This window comes from Pipistrellus hanaki (genome assembly GCF_964339955.1).
Source record: "Pipistrellus hanaki genome assembly, chromosome: 11".
In the NCBI taxonomy this organism is placed as follows: Eukaryota; Metazoa; Chordata; class Mammalia; order Chiroptera; family Vespertilionidae; genus Pipistrellus; species Pipistrellus hanaki.
Window position 1 is genome coordinate 50969553 of NC_140513.1, and position 21245 is coordinate 50990797.

At 36.0% G+C, this 21245-nt stretch overlaps 1 protein-coding gene across 7 annotated transcripts in view; it reads right to left on the bottom strand.

Annotated features, from left to right (window-relative positions):
• The window catches only part of NFIB (nuclear factor I B), a 230207-nt gene that overhangs the window by 18258 nt on the left and 190704 nt on the right, over positions 1-21245 (bottom strand). For 2 of the 7 annotated variants that reach the window (XM_084898249.1, XM_084898251.1), the window contains exons 8-11: positions 20632-20816; positions 16370-16535; positions 12955-13037; positions 2747-2835 (exon numbers count right to left, since the gene is read on the bottom strand). In XM_084898249.1, coding sequence (XP_084754375.1) covers positions 2747-2835; positions 12955-13037; positions 16370-16535; positions 20632-20816 — 523 coding nt within the window. The remainder of the gene's footprint in view (positions 1-2746; positions 2836-12954; positions 13038-16369; positions 16536-20631; positions 20817-21245) is intronic. The other 5 variants (XM_084898254.1, XM_084898255.1, XM_084898250.1 and 2 more) reach the window with 4 other exon arrangements.

The following is a 21245-nucleotide window of genomic DNA, read 5'->3' on the forward strand; positions in this document are numbered from 1 at the left end:
TTTGGTTTTTCTCCTACAAAGTCTTGAGGGATCACTTTTTGTTAAGGGCAAAAAGCAAAAACCACCACCAAAGTAACCTGATCTTTTCTTTACTCCGTTATGACAAAGGCAAATGATTTAATTCTCTGGTTGAAGAGATCTAGTGGGTGCCCCCAAAAATGTATACACAATGGCTTAAAATCTGAAAAGAAATAAACATCAATTGAGCTATCAGCTGTAAAGTGTGTATACATTTTTAGGGACACCCTGTATATTTCCCATATATTTTCAGTTTATTCAGAAAATTTTAGTTGTACCAGGGCCCTGAAGATTTTAGATGTTTGCTATCTGCATTAAAAGTAGTAGTGTTATAGATACTTATGATTTCTTTCATAGTATCCTTTCCAGGAAAACACACACACACACACACACACACACACACACACACACACACACACAAAGTTTCATTAATAACCACAGAGCACAAACTGTAAACCATAAACAAATTATGAATATCTTGTGCCATCGGCATGCCCAAAATGTATTATCAAATATGGACTCTCCTTGTGTCTATTTCTGCAAACTATAACAAAGCAAAGAAAATGGTTGTTTCATTTGAGTACTCTATTCTAAATGGTATGTAAGACACTTGGATTTTAAGAACAGGGAGCATGTGCATCACCATAGCATTTGAGCTGGTCCACCACAGAGATGCAGCCAATGCCTGCTGGAAGTATGAATGTGACCCCGTCATTATCAGTTTTGTGCCTTCTGAATCATGATAAAAAGAGAAGAAACAACCCAAAAGCTGCATTTTTAAAGCTTTTTGAAGCATTAAGGCAGTTTATATTTCATTATCTACTAAATAAAAAAATCACTATTTTGAGAGGGGAGGCGGGGGGGGGGGGAGGATTTTAACTAAATGAATTCTGATGTTTCTTCTGACTTATTATCACTTGAAACTGATTACGACATCAACTTTTCACCAAGACGGAGATTTGTAACCTCAATAATGTCCTCCTAAGAACTGAGTTTAGTCATCTTACTAGTTCATTCCAAAACATGTGTTCTGCAGTGATTCATTGTCCACTCACCTTTTCCTCTTTTGGGATATCAACTTTTTCTTTGAGAAATTACTAGATACTAGGCACAATTCTATTTTAAATTTCCAATAATTTACACCCTTATTTGACTTTCAAGGTGCTATCCTATTTTAGACAAGTAAATGTCAATCAGTAATCCACAGACGTAAAAGTTACACAGCTATAGTCACAATTTAAAAACACAAGCACACTTCATCTAACTTTCAATTCTTGTCAACTGTAAGACTTGTATGCAGACATGGGCTACTTTGCTAACAGACCGAGCATGGAATATAAAGAAGTTATTTAAGAAAAACTAAATCCAAACATAGTGTTACCATATCCAATTAAATTAAAAATACTATTTAAATAAGACATATTCATTAGATTTAAGATTATTAATTATTAAGACTTTAAATAGATGCTTTCATTAAACTCATCTTCTTTCTTATAGCATATATTGTATTTTTTTTTTTCAGCTTGGGGAATTATATAAGTTTCTTGGAAGAAAACACAACACATGGAAAAATGTATATATTTTAAAGCAGCAGTTATATCAATCGTTCAAAAAAGGAAAAGTCATATGTATCCACTTTAAGTAGTGTGTTCATAAAAACCTGAGTTTTCAAAACAGAGTCCAACTAATTTTTTTAGTTTTCACCTGAGTAAAAGTGAACATTTTATTAACTTAATCCTTAAAACTCTACTCTTTAGGAGTTTCTACCAAGCAGTATGTGTGACCCACTGACAGCTGATAGCTCAGTATGTACTTTTAACAGAGGCATGTTCAGTGAAGAGAGGATTATAATCACAGCAGGGCTGGAAAATTACGTTGGCTCTACTTTTGGTGAACTCCTTATGGGATTACCTCACTCTCCTCTGTAAATTTTTATCTCTTGCTACTTATGATTATAGTATGAATTTTAATTATTTAATTTGTCGAGTTGACAAAACTTGTTCTTTATTAAAATAATACGTTAGAAGCTGACGTGCATTACTGATTTTCTAAAACCAATACATGACAGAACAGGAAAACCTGTTTTGAAAATGAAGGTTTAGAATTATTTTTCCAGTCAACGAAATAGAGTCAATCCTCAATGGCTCACATCAATGTACGAACAAAAGTTAAAGCTTTATTCACACCAGATTCCTTCTTTAGAATTAATTCCAACAATCTTCCCACACCTCAATATATGAGTGCTGCTAATAACAGCAAATCAACGAATTAAAGTTTTTTTCTTCTAGCTTTCCTCTCTGATAGGTGAATAAATGAATAATAAAATGGCTTAAAGTTAGCAATCCAGGAAAGAGCTGGAATGAGAAAAATTTACTACGTGAAAACCCAACAGTTAAAATATTCTTCCCTAAAACCAATTTCATATTTCAGGTCCTAAAATCTAAGTGTAAAATCCACCCCCTCCTTCAAGAAAAATATTATAAATTGTTTAAAACATTTCATAGCACTTAGAAATTCCAATAGTTCATTATCATATGCTATAACCTCAAATCAATTTAAATTTGCATTCACATAAGAAATAACGGGGGAGGGGTGGGAAAGAGGGATGGTAGAGCCGAGACAACTAAACTTTTAACATATATTTTCTATAAAGCTAGTTAAAAACAAATACTACAGCTCATGTAATTTTTAAGTGTAAGTGTAGGGTTGGAAATAATTAAAATGTTACCTTTGCCAAGTAATTCCCAATGTATCCTCACTGGTACTGGGGTATAAATGCCTGCCGTTTTGATTCATGGTCCAGTCACAAATCCTCAGCTGTCAATTGAAACCTAGCAGTCAGATATGGATGGAGCAGTACTACAGTTTTTAGTATTTAAATGAACACATGCAAACGAGTACTGTACATGGCATTAACCTTACTTTCCCAAGAGGCAACTTAAAGAAAAAAAAAAAAAAAAAAAGCAAAAGAAAACCTTACTCTGTAAAGCAAAATTCCTTGACTGTTTTTTTTTTTTAGAAAAAGCTATTGCAATATGCTCCTCTATTAATTAAAGCATACAAGAGAAACAAGTGCTTAGAACATAACAATTAGCCATTATTAGAGTACAAATTGAGCTGCAATAAAAGCAAACGTTAATGTTCAATAGAGAGATATATTTTAGAAAGAAAATTAAAAAAGCTTTTAAAAAAAAAATGCAACACAGCAAATAATCCGCACTGAGTAAAAGAATAACTGTAAGCATGCAATTTGCAAACCATGAAAGACATGCAAGTTTAGAGGAGAAAAGGCCCCACCTTTTCAACACTGTCCCTGACTTGTGTTTAGAAGCATCCAGGTATTCAGGTTTAGATGTTTACTAACTGTGCTTTATTCAAAGTGGCATTGTTTAGAAAGAGTTGCTAAGAATTTCTGCTTTTTTATTTTAAACTCACAGTAATGGCATTTAAAATACTTTACCACATCTGAATGGACTGAGGAATGCACTGAATACAAGCTGAAATAAATTCTTCCCAGATCTCTGAATCATCAGCGCTGCCCTTCCGAGAGTGTTCAAGTAACCCTATCCAGCTCTGTTTGGGTAACAGCTGCCCTACAGTGCTAGCAGATTTATTGAAAAGATATATTGCTTATTTTTATGCTTAAAAAAGTAAATTTATCTGGCTTTGCGGGAAAAAAACACTAGAAAATCATGGTGTTTAATCCTGAGATAGCTACGCTGTGAATTAATGGCATCTTGCATTGAAAAAGATGACTTACAGCCATCCATCAAACCTTGCTTGCTGTTTCTCTGTGAGAATTTCTAAAAGATGATGATTGGAGCCAGAGTGCCTTTGAACTTATGATAAATTATTTTAATCCTTTCTGATAGGGTTATGGCTAAAAAATAAATGGCTATTAAGAACCTTTTTCTTGTTATGCTCTTGAGTTTCTATACACACACGAAGTAAAAGTGATTTTGGCTTTTAAAAATAATCATTGTTGCTCATTTTTCTACAGATCTATGAAGCTCCAAAATATCACCAAACATTTCTAAAACACGTGTTTTAATTATGTTGATATTTCAGGTAAAGTAATTTGAAAATTTAAAGAGCTAAAGAAAAACATCCGCTGATATAGATGATAAATAGATAGACAGATGAACAAATTAATAGTTGTGTACATTCTGCTTAGGATATATGCCATAAAGAAGCCATAAGTCAGTAGAGAAGGTAAAATAGAATAAAAGTATTCTTAAAATTGACCATAATACTTGCATAAAGGAGAAAATGTAGAGTTGATTAGTTTTAAATCAAACAGAAGATAAACTTTAATATGGCAAGATTTTTTTTTAAAGTTCTCAAATTGGATCATCTAATCATAATGGCAATGTGATGGGGCAAGCTGAAAGTGTTTTTTCTGCACAAAGTAAACCAGGTGTCTATTTCAAAATACACATTTTTAAGCCAGCACTATGAAAATAACCTAAAAACTGTTCAAGACACTTTGACTTTGTATGATGATTACCAAAGGGACCACTTACTGATTCTGTTCTTGTCAATGAAAGTCCTAGTTTGGAGTCCATTCAATATTCACAGTAAGGGACAGGTACAGGTAGTCAAAACCCATGAGAATCCTGCTAAGTATTACCTTCAGGCTTGTGTCAGTGGGCTCTTGGGTTAGACTGAAGTAGTTTTTAGAAGACAGTTTCTCAAAGCCAAGAGAACCTAAATACCACTCCCTGACTGGCTCGCTGTCCCACAGACACCTGCAGGCATAATACATCTCCTTGGAAGGATGGATATGTAAGCTGTTAGTATTTTGTTATTCGTGTTGCTAACCTTTTCTTTATTTGTTTACCATCCCCCCAAAAAATGTCAAGTGGACTATCTTTGGCCGTGTGAGGAAAACTTAAAGTCTATGTATGTCTGGACTTTTCTTTCCAAAGAGTACTCTCAAACAGTTAAACCTGACCTGCAGCTAGTCATTTTCATCCGTATTTCAGACACATGCGATAGCAGTATCTTTTCCCAAATAAAGAATATAGTTAAGTATATGCAAAATGATCACCATTAGATTTAACAGTTTAAATGCTTAGGAAACTGGCAGGATATTCATTAGTATTGAATTAATTTCATTTCCGTTGTTGAAAACATGAACTACACTGTAAATTTATTTAGCTATTGAGTTTATGGGCTAGCATTGCCAACATTTTTAAAAAATTCTGAGGAGGAATATTTATACATGATTATATGTTAAAATTTATATCAGTTTGTTTGAATAGGAGCCTCTCCAAGCTTTTTAAAAAATGTATTAATTATTAATTAAATTTGCATAAAGTACCACTGAATTAGTAAACCTCCTGATAAAGTGAAAATTTAAAGGTGACTGCATAGGTAGGAGAAACAAATAATTAAAATAAAAACCATCTCTTTACTGAAGATTTCCATGACACTAATTCCTAATAAAATCAATTCCTAAGCATCTAGTTTGACCAAGATAGCACTGGTTGGGCAAATCCTGAATAAATTCTAGGTGATAAAATGCTAATACTATGATAATAAGTATGTCTAAGCATCTTATTGCGACACATAAAATAATCTTGGTATTAGTATACTTCAGTATTCCTAACATTTAAAGCCAAATGTAAAAGAGAATTTTACATTGGGCTTTAAATAAGTTTAAGATAATAGGTGATGTTATTTGATATTGGTATAGTGATTCCTCAGTTTCTATCTTGTAAGAGTCAGTGTTATGTAGTTTATATATCAACTCATGTTAATTAAATTTTAAAACTCTAATTTCGAGTGATATATGATTCAATAATACTCCTAATTTTTTTCCAAGTATTTCCCCTCAAAAACATAAGAAACTATTCTCGCCCTCCTAGTAACAAAACTTAAAGCACCAGGTGCACATTAGTTTAAAAATTTACTCTGTTAAAGTTTTGTGTTTGGATATGTGGGAGGTAGCAACTCTTATTTTTGTAACAATATAGACCCTCTGACACACCTCATCATATGCATATCCTTGCAGAAATGCCTGTCCGCTCATATAAATATCTTAATTCTTTAATTTGTGCATACCTACTAGTATGAAATTACATTGTTGAAAAAATTAAGGTCAATTTTAAAATAAAACCATTTATGCCCAGAATTCCAAAAGCAAACCAATGATGAAATCAGGAAGATCCTCCTTGGAAAGAGCCCTGAGTAAAGGGGTGACGTTGGAATAGACCGAATACCAAGATAGAAGGGGAGGAAAAGGTTCCCCTGCCTGTGTTCCTGGGACAGACTCCATAGTTTCTGCGATGAGAACCCTGCTCCTCTCCCCACTCCCAACTCGAAGGAGAGTGTTTCAGAAAAACAAGGATGGGGTCCCTGGAGTTTCCCTTTTAACACTGCATCAGGGGAGTCCCCTACGTTTCGGGTCATTATCCTTTTCTACACGACTATCAAACATGCAGGTAGATTATAGCCATGAAGAATCAATATTGCTTGAATTTCACATAGGAATTGGTTTCTTAAAATGAGGCCCTCTATTGTTTTGAACTGGAGCTTTTGGTAAATGCTTAGCAATTAGCTTTGGGAACAAAAGAAAGAAGGTAAGCAAAACCTTCTCCTTTGCTAGACTCAGCAAACAGCCTGATGCACAAACAGTCCCTCTTGATGACAACAGCTCTCAGTTGAACTAATAAACTGTTAAACTGTAAACAGCATCATCAACACAGGCAAATTTACCTTTTCACTTTTTTTTTTTAAGTTTACAGTGACCTCAAGGGAATATCTTAAAAGGTCTCTGAGGTCTATTTCTCCAAAGAGCCTCAAGGAAACAGATTTTTGGGGGGAGGAGAGGAAAGGTGCTTTGGGGGTACTTTAAAAGATTAATATTCCAATATTCATACTTTCCTCTTAACTCAGATTAGTAGACTTTAATTGATCACTATTATTAATTCCCTGCTACAGAGCAAATAAAAAGGCCTCTGAATGCAACAAGCAAAACGGTCAGAATGAAATTAATTATATGTGGGACACATAACACTTATTTTCTTAAAATATATTTTTATTGATTTCAGAGAGGAAGGGAAAGGAAGAGAGATAGAAACATCAATGATGAGAATCATTGATTGGCTTCCCCCTACTAGGGCTCAAGCCTGAAACCCAGGCATGTGCCCTGGCAAGGAATCAAACCATGAACTCATGGTTCATAGGTCAACACTCAACCACTGAGCAACACTGGCTGAGTAACACTTACTTAAAAAAAAAAAAATAGTAAGATATTCAAGGTTATCCTGGTTATTTAAAGTTACTCTTTTTTTTTTTTTATTGAACTTATTGGTGTGACATTGGTTAATTAAATTATTAAAGATACTTCTAATGTCAGTTTCTGAGACCCATGCTTCTTGATGTTTAATTTCATGAGCATGGTAGGATTAAGTTAAATGGATCTGCATAGTCCACGAACTAAATAAACATTACTGGCCAGAAATCATAAGTATTAGAAAGTGAGAGGCTCCATTTTTAGATGGAAGCTATTTTAACTCGTAATGCTTATGATTTCAAGGGAACTTGAAGATTGGGTAGTTCAACTTCTTCATTTTCCTTTTCAAAATAAGGATAGAAGACAGCAAGGTTTAAGGATCTGTCTAAGGTTAGACATTCCTTGTTCTCCTCTGGACAAACCTCTTGATCCCTAGACTGGTTCTCACCAGGACACCAGTTCGCCTGTCATTGTTCTTTTCCTACTATATCCTTCATGTGCAGCCCAAGGATATTTAAAGCTACACTGTCTATAATTATAATCTTCACAATTTCCTCTACTCCCCTGATTCAACTTAGCTCTTGTAAAGTTAATATTTTCAGAAAAGAAGATCACTTTTCCCTGGTGATTTTGTGGACTGAATTGTAAGATTTCAGGGAATACAATTTTATGTCTACATTAGAATAGTTTTTTGAGATATTAGCCTTTGATAACCAGGGAAGTAATTGAATAAATGAATGAATGATAAAAGACAGACCATAGAAGGGGTGTGTGTGTATGTGTATGTGTGTGTGTGTGTGTGTGTGTGTGTGTGTATGTGTTTAAGAACTAGCCAAAAAACTAAACATTTGCATAGCCATTATTTTGACTGAAACTTCCTTTAAATGTGTTTCCTTCCCAACCAGCATATGTGAAAAGTGACCTCTTATCCATTTACATACCTACCCAGAAGTCATATGATAGGGTTTTGCGTCAAGCTGTCAATTATGATAACAGACACAATAAGAACAGCCAGAGTGTTGATAGCCTGCTTCCTGACTTTATTGAAACGTTTGTTGATAGTCCACTTGAGTCCTTTCAATTGCTTGCCTCTCATAAAAATAACCAAACTACCTTTCAGTGGTTTTCACGTACCTAACTTTGGCTTTGCCATTTCATTTGCCAGGATAAATATTATGTTCTAACTAATATATTAATTAAAAAAAAATCCTACAGAGGCAATTTATTTAAAGGGCCATTTGGTGTAACAGAAATTTTCAGTGGGACAAAAAGTACTTTCAAATTCCAGTTTCAAAATTATATCAAGAAAAGTGTCCAACATATTTTGCTATAAGGTAGGCCAGTAATTGAAATTGGGATAATAGCATTATGTAGTCATGCAAGAGATGTAAATGCTGAAGCTCAGGCACCATGGAAATCCATGCAATTGTGATCAGGAACGCAAAGACCTGAGTTATCAGGCCATTCAGTCATTAGCTCTAATAAGAAGTAGTGTCTAAGAGTCAAGAGCTTATAATTTTGAGATTATAAAATAAGCCTTATAAACTAGAGTTTACTTGATTTTGATGTCTCACTTAGGGAAGGCCAAAGTAACCTCCATAGATACCTCTGTATCGAAGGTTAATATGCACTTCAATAGCTGGTTGAAACAGTAATCTTTGACTTCTCAACAAGAAGCTTCTTAGCCACACACTTGTATATCTAACTTGCAATAAGGTTTTTTAATATGTCATATTGATGAATAATAGCAAAGCTTTATATTTTTATTATGGCCTTATGCTTAAATATAATGTGGATAATCAGGTTAATTAGACCCTCATATATTACCAAACTCTCCGACAGCCAAGAAAGAGATCTGGCAATTAAGCAAAATTTTTATGAGATTGACCAGATAAGGCATTGGTGCTAATTCAAGGAAGTTGTCTCATATTCGCCATTTGTGCTAAGAGCGTTAGACTGGGTTATAAAAGAATCGCTGTATTTTCTAAGCAACATCCATCACTCTGCTATCTAGTCCCCCTTTTCTCAGAGACAGAGCTTGGGAAATGGAGTTCCTTTGCTGCCTGTCACAGTGAATGCTCACAGTGCGTGCGTGAACTGTAGGAGGACAGGAAGCGCTGCATCCTCCTAAACTTCTGTGAAGTTATGTCAGGGAGGAGCCCTGGACACGCCTGAAAAAGTTCCAAATCATAAAAGACATTTCTCAGCAGAGACTAACGAGTTCCGTTTGCCAAAGCAGGACCCAGGGGTTTTTCAAGCCACCACACCACCTTCCAACAGGAAAGTTAAGGAAGAAGGAGGCTCCAATTGAAGTCCTGAATTTAATTCCCCGCATGCCAACAGGGAATGTGTGAACTAAGCCAATCACGCTAAAGACAGTCTAGTTCCAGACCTTGAACAATACTCAAAATTGCGGTAAAAGATAATGGAACATTTTAAAGCCCCAATCAGCTGGCATGAGCTTATTATTATGACCAATTAGCACTGGTTTTTATGTCAAATTATGAACTTGTTTCCATTAATCTTCTTTGAAATATTTTTTATGATTATGTGATTTTATTTTTTAGGTTCAAATGAAATATCACTTTTACAGTGATTGGTGAAATTCCTGGGTCAGGAAAAAAAAACAACTAGTTTTTCAAGGCAGTTAGCAACCACTGTTAGTCAGTAATGACCATTATCAAAGATGTATAAGTCCTAATAGCAGCTGTATGGGTGCCCAGTTAATGGGAATAAAAGCATATACTTTTAGTATTCAGATTCCCAAATATGAATGTATTACTCCTGTAAGTGGAATATGGGGTTCATTTTAATATTTTTCCATCTCAACTTAGGAACATCAATATGCAATGACTACACTGAAAGCTCTGTGTCAGTGTCATTTTGTGGAAATATTGTTTATGATAGCCAACATTATTCAGCAATTTAAAATTTATTGTTAGCTCTAATTTATGTAGGGAATATTAAAGTTATTTTCTAAGAAAAAAAATAGCACTCGACAATGCACATCAATACTTTTCATAATCTAAAAGGATAAATCTTTATAAAGCAGCTGCCAATGAACTGAAGAATGTACCTGGTGACAGTATTCATTTTTAAGAGGTCATGTATACTAAAGGCTATACGGAATGTTTAAAAGAACCCTCTCAGACTAAAACCATTGCCTTTCTAATTTTGAATTTCTCTTAGCTAATATAAAATGATTGATTACCTTTATTTCATGTACCCCTTGATTTTCCTTTTCATTCATCATTGAGTGCTTTAAACCAAGTGCATTTAGAACCTGCTGCTAGAAGAGTGGTCTCTTTTAAATCTTTGTAAAGTAATGAAAGGACACAGTAAATCAATCTCATTTCTCCTGTAGAAGAGAATAACCTTTACTCTACTGAAGTCATTTAGACTATTTTTGTCTCTCTTGTTCCTGGATAGTAAACATAAAACTTCATCTCTGATTCTTTTCAAATTTGAAAGGATAAAAATAATAAGCGTTTTAACTGGAGCCTTCATTTAATAATATACATGTATAGTATTATAGGCATATACATCCATTTTCTTCATGCCTCAAAATTGTAGCTCATGCGAATTTGGTATATTGAGCTTCGTCAATCCAAAAAGCACTAGCTCCTTCAATAAATAGAGAACAGATTACCTGTCTGCGTGGTATATAAAACTGAACATTATAGTTTTAGCTTATAATTGAAGCTTATATCGTTTTTTCTTCCAAGGATCAATACATTACATATTCCATAGATACCAACCACAGTTGATCAGACAAATCATACTTATATTGTAAGGGGTCTTACTTGACACTTCCTCTTAAATAACAAGTTGGTGGTCTTTGATGAAAAAAGTTCTGGAACTCATATATACATATATTCAATTAAAATGTGCTCTACATTAAGACTCATGTTTTCATGCTAAGTATTCTTGATTTATCCTTGTATATGTGAAAGGAGCTGTAACATATATATAATGAACTTTTGATTATAATTACATGAGGCTCCAATGCTAATCATAAATGATAAAAGAATTAAAACTTCCATAGGTTAGGGCAGGGGGAGGGGAAGATGGTTTCTAAGTACATGGAATTGATTATAATATTCTAAGTGTGTTTAGAGCCAAAGGTTTAAATAATGGAGGCACATTCCTTTGAATTAAAAATTAACTGGAAATTAGAGATGTGTCATAAAGAATAATGCAAATCCCATGACAAAAATATTTCTGAAAATATGTGGAATGATTTTTTAAAGAACAAGTTTTAAACCTATAAACCCTGCATTTAAAAAAAAACCATAATGAACATATACATTTGTCAAATAGAACCATATTATAGTAATTAAAACACATTTCATATTATAGCAATTCTGGAGGTGAAAAAAAGCAGCATTCCAGAGAATGATGTTGGAAAGCCAATGGCTGGCAAAACCACTAATTATTACTTGGTATTTTCATAACTGTGTACAGATGTTTTCAGTTAGTCCTCACTCTTTTGTTTTGTTTTGTTTTACTTTTTTTTTTTTTTTAACCTGGCAAAACGTCAAGTATCTTAAATAAGCTATCATCTTTATGATTTTCTCTGAACTCTGCATGGGGTGACCTTTAATATGCAGTCTGGCACCTTAGTCTGCAACTGGGCAGGTCTTGGGAATGCCACAGAAGCAAAGTGAAGTCAGGCACGATAAGCAGAAGTGAGGTGGACAGGTCTAGATCAAAAGGAACCAGAATGAGTTTCTGTGCAGTCTTCCTACATATGTAAAAACTCACACGTGTGCACATACAACTTATACACGAAGACCAGGCTAGTTAGTACCAGCTTATCATTTATGGCCCACTTTTCCCTACGTAATATTTTGTACACGGTTAATTTCAAACTGCTCTGCTATCAAAAACTTGAGCACAGCAAACATATGCATCATAAAATGTATTTTAATTCTGAAGTGGTTAGAATGATTTCCGTTATCCTATAACTAGAATCGTGGGATGTCTGTGTGGGTATGGTCCATGCTTTTTGATTGTGGCTAATTTGTTTATAAGCCACCATTAATCCTGGCTGTATACTTTCATAGTCTGGGTAAACACTTCATTTGCATTAAATTTACAGCATTAATGAGATGTGAAATTTAAAATGCTACTTGAAACATAAATGATGTAACAAAGCAAGGGGGAAAAAAAGAAGTGTTTTATCACATCTGAAATCAGTAAACCAATTTAAACCTATTAAAATAGGAATGATGTGTCGCCTGAGATTTTAGCTTCATAACTCATCTTCTTGGACTAAAATGCCAAAATTGGGGGGAGGGACCGCAAAACATCTGGAAAATATGAAAGGGCTCGAAAACACAAATTGTGTACTACTTCGACTCTAATTGGCTTTTGAATCAGTTTTTAAATGTTATCTTTGGAGACCATAGGCTAGTGCCTTCTCATCAGCCAGCAAAGACTAAGAAAACTACCATTTGCCTGAAATACTGTTATTCTTACAGGGATGAAAAGGGTGTTGAGCCAATTTGAGAAACCCTGTTCCGAGAGGCAAGAAACAAAGGATGAATGAGAAAATGATTTGGAAAGTGAAAGGATCAATTTCTTTCTCAGAAGCCCCGGGAGCCCCGTCCTGAGTCCAGATCGGAGAGAGCGTGGAGAAAAGCACCAATGCGGAAGCATGGCTACACCATCACACCTGGGGGAAACTTGCCCACCTGTTGCTGATGTAGGAAGGATGGGTCTCTTGGGCTTAGTCCCACATATCGATTGGCTTGAGATGTGCCTGAGGCTGTGTAGGCTGATTAAGGAAGAACAAAAACAAAGATAAAAATGGTGAACTAGCAGAACGAACACCCTGTCCATGTACAAGAAACCCAGAGGAGTGGGACTTGCAACAAAAACAAAAACAAAAAAAAAAAAAAGAGAGGTGTCTCTGTCTCTCTTCTCTTTTGTCTGAGGGAACACTGAGTGACATACAGGAGATGGGAGCTGGCCTCTCAAGCAATTACTTTATCCCCTGCCCCAAAAATCTATCCAATACCGTATTTTCCGGCGTATAACATGACTTTTGAAACGAAAAAAAGCCTGCTCAGATTGGCCAGAGTCAGAGAGGCGGACTATTAAAAAAAGAACTGGTGTTGCCTCGGAAGTGGGGGGTAGCCTTATACAGCGAATATAGGCCTAAACCTATGTTTTAACTGTAAAATTAGGGGGGGTCGTCTTATACGCCGGAAAATACGGTAAATGGTATCCCCTGGTTCAGCATGGGCATCTCACATGTACGTGCCCCATCTAGTCTTGCGAGAGAACCAAGGACTGGCTGAACAGGGGGCTCTTTGTCTAGGTGGGCCTTTTCCCCAGGTATTGATTGTCTAATAATGGGATAATCGATGCTGATCGCTGATTCTAAATGTAAAAGCAGACTGAAAAATCTGTCAGGAATGAGTGGGAGCTTTTAATGATTGGATGCAAGCAGGTGTGCTCGTGATACGAGAAGAAAAATGTCTTACTTATAAGTCTCACTAAAAAGAAACTCTACCATTACTAATGTGGAGAAGACTGTTTTTATTATATCATATAGAAGGAATTAGCTCAGGGTGTCATTTAAGGTGAAAATGATCTTAAGTTTGATAGAAATGTGTGTGTGTTTTAATTCTCTATTTTTCCATAAGCACAACAAGTCTGTTTCTTGTGACTGGAATTGATGGCAACTTGTAAATACATGGCCACCAAATAATAAATACATATGGCGAATACTCTGCAAATTTTAAGTCTCGCCTTGCAATACTCTTTGTACAAGTGTTATTGGGTATAGAGTGAATTGTCCCTAAAAAAACAATCTGCCTATTCCTAAATATTTTTGTTTCTTTTACACAAGGAAAGAACTGATGTATCTCTAGCCATCCTATTGCTCCCTGTCAGGCTGAACAGAAGAACAACTAAATTTTCACCATTTATATTACATTTATAGGTCTGGAAAAAACTAAAATGTTTGGTTTAAAACCATCAGATTAATGAGGAATCCAGACATTCCTTTTTACAAGGCTTTAAAAAAACACACCAATATATTTCATTCTGCCATGTTCATTAGAAGGATTGCAGAATTTGATCTATTCAGGCATTTTTAGGTCAACTTTTTGAATAGTGATGATGACCACAATTCACCTTTCAATTATTCCTGGATAAAGAGCCCGTGTGAGGGCAGCCATATGAAGCCAGTGGCCCCTAGTGAGGATGCAGGTCTCTGGATCGGCGCACAGTGGGTCAGCCATGCCTCTCCAGCCTGTGCTCCGTGTTCTTTTCAGCCATGAGAAGGAGGTTTCCTTGTCCTCTGTGTTACCTTTAACTGGATTGAGTTATCAATTCAATGACCAATTTCTCATGGTGAGTGGTGCCTGGGAATCTGGAGTTACAATTTATTTCTAAGAAAGAAAAATATCGCACTCTACTTCTTTAATGCAAGAGTGGAAAATAGACTGGTGGGGCCTTTTGAATATTCTGTAATTTTTTATTAGTCAAATCAGATCTTTTTTTTTTTTTTTTTTTTAATCAACCTGCATGTGAGTACAAGAACGATCAATTAACAAACAGATTGACTGTACTCCCCTAAGTGAGCTGCCATCATTTGGGTCTGAATGCTCCTGGAATCTCATCTATTAATATCAATAATATTAATAATACCTACTCTGGTATGAGTAGGTACCAGAAGTTTCTGGAACTTAGTTTTGATCATTTATATCCTGTGATATTCTTCCAAGTGCTTTTACAAAAATATTTGTTTTCCATTTTTGTTTATTTAAATTTCTGGCCTGTTTGTTCAAAGAGGCCAAAGCATCCACTTTTAAAATCTGGATGTATTATTCTAGTGACTATACTGTACACAGCTAACCTTCAGAACAAAAGAATACTGAGCCTTCTGTACATTCTGGAAAGTAACAAACCAGTTACTAAGCATTTAATTATTATTGATGGGAATTATGAAAAAGTGCCTGAAAAATTGCCTATGTGAACTTATTAGTTTCTGAGGCCTCATGAATTTTGAGAAAGAAATGCTGAATTCACTGGTATTGTCCAATTTTCTTGTAGGATCCTTCCTAGGTTTCAGAAACCATTAAAAAAGAAAAGGTTTTCCAATGGCAGAAGAAGAAAGAGCCAGTGGTGCCTCTAGTGGCTCTGTAATTTCACACAGGGATTTCCAGAGCATGGGGACTTTCCTGTTCTAGGTAAGAAGCTCTGAATTTAAGATACGGCATGTGCAATAGATGAGGAACTTGCTGATTCCTCCTGATGGGAACTTTATCCCTTCCATTCTACCAATGTGTGCACAGCAACTCCAAGTCTAGAAAGCTGCCAGTCTGGAGAAAGCCAGTTGAAAAACTGTGCAATAATTCCTTGTGTAGTTATGAGTATTCCATGCAAAGAAGCAAAGGAATCATTTGAGCTACTGGTATATGCTATGTAAGATCACTGGCTAACTCTGACATTTAAAATGTGAAGAGCCTGCTAAAAAACTTATACCAGATGTATTATGATAGATTTAAAAATTTTAATTTTGTTGTGGTTGTTGTTGTTGTTGAGGGCAAAGAAAGCGCAGGTAGCTTACATGTGCTTAATACGAAGCTTTGAGATGTTGTCGGGACCTAACAGTGTGTGAAACATTTCTCACAATGGCATAACCTACAGTAATGTAAACGTGCAATTATCTTACAGAGGCACTGATTAAGTCTGCCGTGTGAAGGGGCTTGGTTACTATAGGAATGCTCCAATGAGTAACACTCATCTAGTCTCTTTGGGTGATAGAAAAACCATGTACACTGCCTTATGTTATCAGTGCATTTTCGATGTAAACCTTGAACAAGCAGGCATGACTTATTCTTTTTTGTTCGTTTGTTTGTTATAGCTATTTAATCAAACAATTAAGCTTCTCCCTTTTCAAATCTGAGGCACTGGCTCAAATTTGAAAGGAGAGAGCGTGCGATTGCCACGCCACGTACATGCCTGCTGGTTCCATGTAAATGAGAAATCTCCATCCGGTTGGGTAGCTGGAAAAGTTGCCGTATTTCCCACCTTGGATCAGGTATCCAATGGTGCCTTTGATGGACATTTCTCATTTCCTACCATAATACTTACTGGTTGCTGTAGGTGAAGCTGCCTCACCTTCAGTGGATGTAGTGATGGGTTTAGTATCTGTCATGGTCAGGGTCACAGGTCGCACTGCACTGGGATGGGGAGAGGGTGCCAAGACAGGAGTGAAATGGCCAGGCACTTTCCCTACCACTTGACCACTGCTGTTAGGCTACAAAACAAAAACAGAATGCCGGGTGAAACAATCCAAAAGGCAGTCATGGCGTCCTACAACGACACTCAGCACACTCGGCCGAGCGGGCCCTGCACACCGTTGTGTAATCGCCACGCACGCCCTCCAACTCTGCATCCGAGAGGTCGGTCAATGGTTAGTAGTAATACGAAGCAGCAGCATTTAAAAGAAAGTCTTCGCCTTCAAAGCACTCGCTTTATGTAGGTGAACTGTCTTTACAACACTCCCAAGAGCCAAGTAGAACTGACCCTCATTTAGTAGTCCGGGAAGCTCCAGTGAAGACTTCAATGGTTAGCCCAAGGTGAAAATGGAAGTCCTTACTGAGCTAGTGCAAATTAGAACCAGCGCTTCTCTGCCCCTCATCTTCTACACTGAATCAGTTTGGGCTTTCAGGACACAATTTTCACCTCAATAATAATATCACTGATACAAGGAAGACAAGAATATCTAGGCTATCACACACATCAAACTGAGTAATTTCTATCATGTATAGTCAAGACCCATTCTTCTGCATTCAAAATCCCTAGTTCTTGCTCACACACAGTTACACACAGACACACACATACACACACCAGGCAATTTAGATTCTAGGATCTCCACTCAACTTTTGATGATTTACAAATATAAGCAGGTAGAATGATATTTAGAGCATTTAAAATTCCAGATCCATACAATGATATAAAATGCTGAGTTAGGTCTGGCCTTATACCTCCAAATAAAAGATTTCCATAGTAAATGAAAATGTGCTAAAGTCAAGCAGAGGAGTTAACCAAATATACTCTGTTATTTGAGTTACTCTTCCATTGTTGGGCATGGAGAGTTACACAAAACATGTATTGTTGACAGTTGTGGGAATGAACTGAGAAAATCCCTAGGGCAATGACAGAAAAGATTTTATTATCTGTGCTTTAGCCCTGGTTACAAAAATAGTATCTGGGTAGAAGACAAAATTCTAAAGGTACACTGCTTGAAGAAATACTTGGATGTATTTTTCTAGACAGAGAATACTGCTTTTAATTAACATTCGTGTTGGAATTCTCCATGGCATAGTGTACATAACAATTTGCTTTGAGGGTATTCTCTACAAATGGTTAATCTTAATAATCTGCACTGCTAAAAGCAAAGAAAGCAATGAAGCAGAATATTTATCTAAATACCTGCACGTAAGTTACAAGTAGACATTTTAGAGAAAAAGAGGACTAGCTCATAACATTTAAATATTGGAACTCATCGAGACATGATCCAGAGCTCCGGTCAGGTTCCTCAGAGGCCATGTTATTTATTCCATAAAGAAAATGAACTCAAATATCCTGACTATTCATCACGAATAATTTTAAGTATTTAACTTTGTGTCAGGAAAACTGACCAGAGTTTCTCCCTACGAAAGCCTATGAGACTTATATATTTAAACTAACTTTATTTAAAATATTCCATTAAATAGCATGATTGTCCCACTCTAATTGGTTGCAGCAGCAATGTAATGAATCCCCAAATTGCTATGGGGAGGACAGAGCATCTTAAAAATCAGTGCAGTACTACAAGATACTCAGATAGAGGACGTGCCTGCAGGTGAACATGTACTTTTTTTTTTTTCTTTTTCCATTTTTAGAGCTACAAAGGTTAATATCAAGAGTCTATTTTGAAATGTAAATTAATTGGTTTTGAGGTGGAGTTAAACATCAAAGCAGATAAAATGTCTCTTCAAAAAAAAAATCTATTGTTTATTGTAAAGACCCATTTTTCCTTTCACAGGGAAAAGTTTATTTCTAAAGCAGACTGTCTACTTCCGATATTCTGAACACTGCAAAGGCCTGCTTTCTCTATCTCCTCCCTTTCTATACAGTCTCAAAGTATCACTGCTGGTCCTTTCCGTGGTAAAAAGCATTTGCAGATTCTGTGCTCACCAGCACCGCTGGGCAGTACCTACCTGAGAGCATGGGACAGGAGAGTGGCAATAAGGTCAAGGGAAGGCTGTGACAGAGCACATCACCTTGCCCGTTCTGCAAGCTCTGTCTACTGAAGTTCAATCGACAGGAACCGACAGACGTGTCATTTAAAAATAATAGTAAACCTGACAAAGAAAGAACTCCCAAGCCAACACAGTCAACTTTCTAAAACTTCGGGTCAGAAGAATGAGAGGGTTATTTCTTTTCAGTCTTCTACTAGTTCAAACAGATGAAGCTAGACTAGAAAGCTCCTCTTTTAACGCCGCTAATAGATGAACTTTCATACTGTAGATATGAAAAGACTTCTCATCTGAAGATGAACTTGAACAGCATTAGGAAAGGATTATCCTACTTAGTCCACTGCTCCTATTATACAAAATCCTGAGAGGGTTTTTTTTTGTTGTTGTTGTTAATTGAGATGAGAGTAAGATGCTTCTCTTAGAAGCTGGATCTTTACCTTGAAAATATGAAGAAACACTGAGAACAATATAGGCAGATTATCACCTAATACGTACTCTCAACTTATAAAGAAATTGAAATATACGTAAAACAAGCACTGAATAATTAAAGAAATGCGTGACACGAAGGGCCTGATTTTAATTTGCATAATGTTCCCGTAACAGCACCTAATTAAGACATCAGTTAAAAAAAAAAAATCCAATGGAACTCTAAGATTTTCCACACTGAATTAACGTTAAGGACTTTTAATGGATGTCTTAATTAGACTTTGTTATTCATGGAAATTCTACACAAATTAAAATCAGACCTTGTGTGCACTGTTCCCAGCTGAGTCTGGCAGAAGGCTCTATGGAACAGAGACTTGGGATCCATGCTCTCACAGCAAATTGTATTTCTGAACTAGTATACTAAGATCCCACTATGTTGCTTAGTAAGTAGTATGACTGCCATTAAAAGTGCCACAAAATTTGGACATCTTCTTCTAAAATACAAATAGTTTAACTTCAAATTTAAAATTTGAGAAATGGTATACTCAGCTTAGTATTATTAATCAATGGAGATAAAGGACAGGTAACTTTTTAAGTCATCCCCATGGTGCTGGTCATGTTATTATTCAAAATAAAACATTCAGAAAGGGACACTTTGCTTCTTTTTTAACCATTACATGAAGTCTAAAGATTATTTCTTAGATCTTTCTTTGTTAAATATAAATCAATATGCACATACTCTGTAGTGGCATTTTAAGATTTGAACAGGATATTTAAGCATTACTAACAGGATGCTTACGAATCCCTCAGAGCATTAAAAGGTATACTAAGGAGTCCTCAGGGTAAAGCAGCAAAGCTAAACACCGGACCCTACGATCAGAATCGTATGACAGACTTGGGACATGATGATTATTGACAGACCCAGCTTTGGCACAAAGACTGTTTACTTGACTGTGGAAAACGTTCTTATACCAAATTTCTATGGAGTGACTGCTCACAGAAGAAACCACATGTTTAGGAAGTGAGGAAGGCACATGAGTCACTACACTCATACAATGAATCCCTAAAACCACTGCACAATGTTTACAAAAAAAAAAAAAAAAAAAGACACTTCTGGTAATGTCACTCATTATTAAATGCAGTCGTGTCTGTGCAAAGAATATTCAAGTAGTCATCAAACACGGAGAATGTTTACATTACCAAAGCTTATTTTAATACCTAATAGTTAGTCTATGAATACAACTGTAAGTTCTTTTGTGTGTGTTTATTTTAGCGCATACCTTGCTCCTGCCTGGAATAAGCGTTTTGTCTCTTTGTCAAACCAGGTATTTCAGAGGTGTGAACTCCTGCTCAGAACTTTTTTTTTTTTTTTTTTTTTTTTTTTTTTTTTTTTTTTTTTTTTTGTCAGTGGACTTTCTGCATAAGCTTTCTCTTCAGTCAATAAAAATCCCAAAACACCAGACCAAAAACACCTTCACAAATGTGCTCCTTGGGGGCAACACACTTCCTACCTGTCATTCAGCCACCTTTAAATAAAAACACATTGCGTCACCAAAACACTTCCCGAAGACGGATGGCAAAAGCCTGTTGTTCTGCCAGACAGAACTGCCTGGGTTAAGCGCCATCTCTCACACCTGCTCCATCTCCCTTAGGCTCTAATCTTAGTTTCTCTCTCATTTTTACCTGGCTGGTTTGCGGACTGGATGGGTCATAAGAAGGTACATAGTTCTTCAGAGTATCCTGAGGATTCAGGTGGGGAGGATATCTGATTGTTGGATGAGAAAAGTAGCTCGATGGGGCTGGAGGGAGAATAGCTTGTGTTGGAAATGGCAACGGTGAGGGTGGAGGTGGAGTTCGAGTTGAGATGACTGTAGAAGACAGAAAAGGAAAGACAGACTCGTTAGCTGTTTTCTTTAATGCTCCGTACTGATCCTAAAGCATGCTGTGAAACGATAAAAATGATAGCTATTCATTTTCCCCCCACGATTTAACCAAATGCTCCTAAAATAGCAGTTAGTCTCTTATTCTGAATGCCAGTACTGCTAAGCGTACACAGACACAGCCCTCACTATAGGAAATTAACAATTTTGCTTTCTAGATGTATGAATGATTTAAAAAGAAGTTTCTCTTTCATAGGTTAAACCAATACTTCGAAAAACATTTCTTTAAGCAAAGTTATCCCCCATCAGAGCACAATTTTGGTTAGAAAGTCTTTGTCTTATATAAGTCCAGACCAAGTCACAGCATCAATTAGAGGGTAAGGGAGCCACAATTTTCTACCAAAATTCAAAACAGAA